The following is a 6,218-nucleotide window of genomic DNA, read 5'->3' on the forward strand; positions in this document are numbered from 1 at the left end:
AGCATTTATTTGATGCTGAATTTACACCAGGGTCATAAGTTTTTGCTTCTTCAGTTTCTTTTGGCAGAGTTTTTTATTCTGTGCATCCTCCTCTTCTGGTTTAGAAACAATCTGGTTTTTTTTTCTGTTAAGGTCATGTCAGTGTGGCAAGGAGAGAGCATGTGTAGGTTACCGGCCCGTGAGCTCTGTAAGTTCTGCACCGCATCTTGGGAGCTGTGTTCACCTGGATGTGCTCAATGACCAGAGAGTCTACATCTAAACCCTGAAGCTCGGCATTACTCTCTGCATCTTTAAGCATGTACAGCAAAAATTCTGCACTCTTTTTGGGCCACTCCTCCTGCATCCACCCCACTGTTTGGCCTGGGCACACCTGCCAACTCCACCGTTGTAATGACAGAAGGGCACACCTTGCGGAGAAGTGCATTTCTACTTGAGTAGGAAGGCACAGGCTTGGAGGAGAGGCAAACCATGAATAATCCAAACACCTTTCAAGAGCTCTTCACTGCCCAGAGCATTTGAGAAGGTAAGGGGACGGTTGTTGAGAACTTCTCCAGGCAACCAAAGCCCTGGGTAGCATCTTGCTCAACAGCATGCACCCTACACCTCAGCCTCACCAGGATCACGCTCTTCCCCCAATGCTCCACCATCCCTCTCCCCACCCTGTCTTTGCTCATGCTCTTTTCTCTGCCTAGAATATCCTTTCCCTTCTTCTCTGCCTGTTGACCTCCTACCCATTCCCCAAAACCCCACTCAAATACTGTCTCCAATGTGAGGTACCACTTGTTGCTGCTCCAGTCTCTGCCACCAGAGCACCTGCTAGCAGCATTTATTTCCTTTGGCCAGCGGTGGTCTGAGGGTGTCTCCGCCTTCCCTCAGACTGAGAGCCTCTAGAAGGCACAAATGGGTCTGACTCCTCCCTCTGCCCCAGCACCCAGCCTGGAGCAGGACTGAGCAGGGTTTTACTAGGTTGAGTTAAATTCAAGTGATATGACCCCCTCCCCATCCCCAATACACAACACACAGGCTTTTCTTCCCAGGAGAAGGCTGAAGCCTTGGCTCCTGGCCCAACCTGAGCCAAGGTGAACAGCGGTCATGGCAACCATCCTCCTGCCCACAAAATGAAGAACCTGCTAGATGTCTTCGCCTTGGAGGAGTTGCTTCTCTTCTGACCCAGCCCGCACAGCCCCAGGAAGTCCTTCTCAGGAACCTGACACCCCAGACTCTTTTCCCTCAACAAAGATGGGCAACTGAGCTGCCATCTCCCACCCCCACCTCTGCACATATCCTTAGTCCTGGTCCCTTTGAGGAGACCAGCTCTGGCACAGATTGGGACCAAAGGAGGGAGGGAAGCAGCGCTGAGAACGCTGCCAGCAGCAGATCCGTTCCCTGCAGGAACAGAAGCTGGGGGCGGGGGCGGGAGAAACCAAGGGGGCCGCGGCTCCCTCAGTCAGGCAGATGGGGCGCAGAGGAGACCGAGCCAAGTACCCTTTCCTTCCTCTCCTGTCCCCTGCTCTCCCCACAGTGCCCCCCACTCCCACCGTCCTCCCCTGCCAGAAGCTCAGGAAAGGTCAGGCGCCTCAGAAACCTTTAATTCTATTTTAATGAGCTCAGCAGAGTCCCTGGGTACACCAAGACCAACTCATTTATCTGTCCACACCCAAAGTCTGCCCCCTACTGAGGGAATGGTGATTTGGGGGTGCTAACCCTTCTGTTCCTAGGACAGGAAAATGATTTTGAACACCGCTTCGTCCATATGGCTCTCTCCCAGGCCCGTTTCCTCCAACTACAGTCCAGCTTGCTGCTCTCAGTACACGCACACGCACNGGCCCATCGACTCCCGCAAGACTGCGCTCCTCTGGCTCCACCTGCTCGCCCAGCCCACAGATCTCTGTTCCAATTGCTATCCGGCCCACTCTGGGCCGCCCCACCTCTCAGGCCCCGCCCACCCCAAACAAGACCCTGCCCCCACAAGGCCCTGCAACGCCCGCCAGGTTCGACCCTGCCTCGCCCCCAGGACCGGGCCCCAAGCCGAGTCCTCACCACACAGTTGCAGGATCTTTCGGTCCTGGTCGGTGTAGGCAATCCCGCTCTTCTGGTCTTCTGCCGCTCCCGCCGGGGGGTTCTGAACCTCTTTGGGGGCTGCGCAGGGCCCGCGCTGCTGCAAGGCCTGCACCCTTTTCAGGGCCACCAGGGTCTGGAGCAGACTAAGCAGTCAGTGAGCCGCTCGCCCCCATCTTTACCACGCTCGCCGCCTTAGGACTTCTCGCCTTTGGTCAAGCCAGTCCCTCTGCCTGCGGTGCCCATCGCCCCCACCCCCGTCCGGAACAACTCATCCCTCAGCGTTCCATCCTCCTGTGGGATCGCACGGCCCCCGGAGCATCCCTCCGTCCGTGAACAGATATGTACAGGGTTTGTCTCCACCCCTAGCCCCAGATTCTTCCAAGACAGAACAGGGTCAGATTTCTGTGTCTCTAGCATCCACAGGGAGTCCTACGTCCTTGTTAAAGTCGCATTATAAAATCTCAGGAAAGAGCCTCAATATCATTATGTAGATTGTCCTTCCTAAGTACTGACAAGATATTTGACTCTCATCTCACCAGTGCACTAAGTAGGTCAGTGGTATCCTTATCCTCATTTTCAGATGTGAAACTGATGCTCAGAGAGGTTAAGTGACTTGCTCAAGGTCACACAGCCCAAACGTGGCAGACTGAAAGGAAGGTCTGTCCAGCTTCCTGGCCAGATCATTCTCACCAGTTGTGATAAGGGTCTTTAGCAGCTCCTATCTTACGCCAGCCCTACCCCCCACTCACGTGCTTCTCCACGGCTTGAAGGCTCCTCTCTTCACTGTCACTCAGCTGGCCACAGTGCACCTGGAGGAATGTGGAACCAACTATGACCTTCCCTAGCCTCCTGTCTCTGTCAGAGTGCCCTGCCCATGCCCAGCACACACCTGTCCTCACCAACACATACGCACTCCAGTCTATGGGCTTCAGTGATAAACCTGTCCTTCTGACCAAGCATATTGCTCCAGGAAAATCCCTGCCTCCAGGAAGCCATCTACATCTAATACAAAGAAGTGGAACTTTTCTAGTCTCTGCCTTTTCAGTCACTGTTCCATCAACAGCACAATTGAGGTGTATAGTGGGGAAAGAGGGATAACCTGGGACCCCTTTCCATCTCCCAGGTCATGGAACGCTTCAGGCCTTCATAATGGAATCAGTGGTATTAGCCTCAGCCTCCCAGCTTTATCCTTTCTGAGTCGGGGTTTGAGCCATCCCTAAGTCTGGGGTAAGGGAAGAGGTCTGACATGTATGATGCATCTGCTGTGCCTTAAGAACTTGGGAGGATGGATGAATAAATGAATGAATGAATGGCATGATAAAGTGCTTTGCCTTACATGTGATTCGCTCCACTTGGTAAGGCAGGCTTCCACCTTGCAGATGAACCAAGGCCCAGAAAAGTTGAGTGACTTGCCCAAGGTTACACAGCAGAAAGCGGCAGAGCTGGGACAGTACCAACTACTCCCTCACCTTCTTGGCCCACACCACCCCACTCCAGATCCACTTTCATCACCATCCCCATCATCCTGTCTCTCTCCAGCTTCCCTATGTCATTCACCACGAATCCCCTCAGCCCATCTTTCATCCTCTGTGCAGTCCCTTCCTCCCACCCCTGCTTGGGTGCTTGACATAGAAAATGAGAGACAGGGAGGGAGGGGTGGCAGTCTGGGAACCCACTGTTGGCCTGCCACCAGCATCTGGTGCCTATTCAGAGCTGCCCACCACCTGTGTGGCACCCCATGGTGACTGAACTGGGGTCCCCTCCTTCATCCTCCCTCCCCACTCAGCAGCGCCCTCCCTGCTCTAGGTCCCCTGCCAGGAGCAGATGGAGAGGAGGAGCCCAGCAGGTTCCCAGGAAGCTCATATCTGGCTGGGGTGGGATGGAGTGGGGGATGCAACTGGGATGGGGGGGGATGCAGAATCTCATACCTGAGGAAGGAGGAGAGGGCAGGCTGGGTGGGCGGGAACTTAGACTGTGGGAGCTCAGGGGGAGGGGGCATCTGGGAGGCTCCCAGAACCCACACTGAAGCATGGGGAGGACAAGTAGAGCCTGAAGAGAGGGTTCACTGTAGGCAGGAGCTGTTCTGGCAGTGCTGGGAGGAGGTGGTATGCGGAGATGAGGAGCCAGGCAGGATGGGGTCCATGTTGCCACAGGGGGAAGGACTTTGAGTGCCCGGCTAAGGAATTGGATTTTGGCGTGAGGGCTATGGCCTACGGCATGTAGGGTGACTTGGAGGGAGCAACAATGGAGGCAGGAAGCCTTGGATGAGGCCTGGGCCACCAAGGATGGGGTTGAAGTATAAGCTCTGGATGAGGCTCCATCTGTGACTCCCACAGGACGGGGAGTTGAAAGAGGCTGGGGCATGTATCATTCACATATGGTTTATATGAACGTGTTGGCATTTTACTGTTGGTAGATGGGGAAGGACATCCTCCTTGTTCCTTCCACCTGGACCCATCTTTCAGGAAAAGAGAAGGTTGGGACCCCTCTAGGGCTATGGGCAACCGGTTCTTGAGCTACCAAAATAGCCTGGTCCCGGTCAGAGCTGGGAGACTGAACAAGAGCCTCAGACGGCTGGGGGAGAGGAAGGAACTGTGGAGCCCTACACCCCCTGGATGTACCCTCTACTCCAGCACACACTCCTGGACTACCTCAGCCCGTCCCCACCCAGCATGTACACAAACACACATACACACTCTCATGAAGATCCTCAGTGCCCCCAGCACACACTCATACTCACATTCACTCTCTCACGGAGATACTGGGGAGTGTGTGCACGCGCACACACACAGACACACAGACACACAGAGTACAGTCACAGGCTCAAAGACATCCACACACCCACACTCACAGTGTCTACGCCATCCACATGTGCACATTCATACATGTACAGAGGGTACTTGTGTTCACATACCCGAGAGCCATGCACACACTTCTGCCCCCCCCCATATGCAAACACACCAACACTCACACATGGCATTTTGCTCACCAATAGAAACACACACTTGCACCTACTCTTGATAATCAGGGGACAAGTCTGGGACCCAGTAGCAGCACTCGGTGGTGAACACTGGGGCTGTAGGGAAGGTTGAGAGCCCAGCACAGCCCCCACACCCCTCACCCTCACCAAGTTCAACATAGCTAATCACATCAACATCCCATCCCCATGTAAGGAGCCTGTGTGGCTGGCACAGCTGGGGGGAAGCGTGGGCACAAATCACACATCAAATGCCAGAGACCAGGGGCCGCCCACTCCTCAAAAGGACTTATTATCCCAGAACTGAAGAACGGAGCCAAAGACTCTTTGCACACAAAGAGTCTGCAATCAAGGTGCCTGGAGCTGTGAGCTGCAGAGGCCCAGAACTTAGCCAGGCAGCTCTGCACCTGGACGGCATATTTATTCCTCAGAGAGCCCTCCATCGACCGCATTTCCATCAGGCCCCAATATTCCTCGCAGGACTCCCTGGTTTCCTTGCTAGCACTTGCCATCATTTACAATTCTATTCTTATTTTGTCCCCTTGTTTGTTTGTCTCCCTCACCCCTCCAGACTGTGTGATCTGTGAAAGCAGGGCCTGTCGGGGTCTGTCTCCCTCACTGCTGTGTTTGCAGCACCTAGCACCTGCAGTGCATGGCAGTGCTCCAGAAATATGTCTTCCATTGATGGATGGGTGAATGGATGGATGAATGGATGGATAGATAAATAGATGGATGAATAAATAGATGGGTGGAGAAACTGATGAATACCAAGAGCAGAGACTCAGAGAGCTGAATGGGGTTTGTTGAAGGAGCTGGTGAGTTAGCCTTCCCAAAAGATCGGCCCTGTGTCACCCCCTATATGCTCTGCACCCTCTGCCCTTGGGATCTGGTAGCAGCTGTGAGGTCCAGGACTGCCTGTGCTGTCCCTTGGAGGATGTGAGATCCCATGGCCCTGGGAGCAGCAGGGTGGAGCAGCAGGACAGGATCTGTCAGCTATGTACACACTGGGAAGACTGGTGTCCTGAAGTGCCTTTCTTTCTTTCTTCCTTCCTCCCCACCCACTCCCCCACCCCCCACCCCCACCCCATCTCTTTTTCTTTCTTTCTTCCTTTCTTTTTTCTGGTTTTACTTTTATTAGCATTTATTTGATGCTGAATTTACACCAGGGTCATAAGTTTTT

At 54.0% G+C, this 6,218-nt stretch overlaps 1 protein-coding gene across 1 annotated transcript in view; it reads right to left on the reverse strand.

Moving 5' to 3' along the window:
- PDE2A (phosphodiesterase 2A) overlaps positions 1 to 6,218 on the reverse strand; it is a 106,433-nt gene that overhangs the window by 19,493 nt on the left and 80,722 nt on the right. Inside the window, exons 7-8 of the mRNA XM_019649322.1 lie at positions 2,811 to 2,870; positions 2,009 to 2,194 (exon numbers count right to left, since the gene is read on the reverse strand). Coding sequence (XP_019504867.1) covers positions 2,009 to 2,194; positions 2,811 to 2,870 — 246 coding nt within the window. The remainder of the gene's footprint in view (positions 1 to 2,008; positions 2,195 to 2,810; positions 2,871 to 6,218) is intronic.

Source organism: Hipposideros armiger, unplaced genomic scaffold (assembly GCF_001890085.2).
Source record: "Hipposideros armiger isolate ML-2016 unplaced genomic scaffold, ASM189008v1 scaffold_132, whole genome shotgun sequence".
Classification (NCBI taxonomy): domain Eukaryota; kingdom Metazoa; phylum Chordata; class Mammalia; order Chiroptera; family Hipposideridae; genus Hipposideros; species Hipposideros armiger.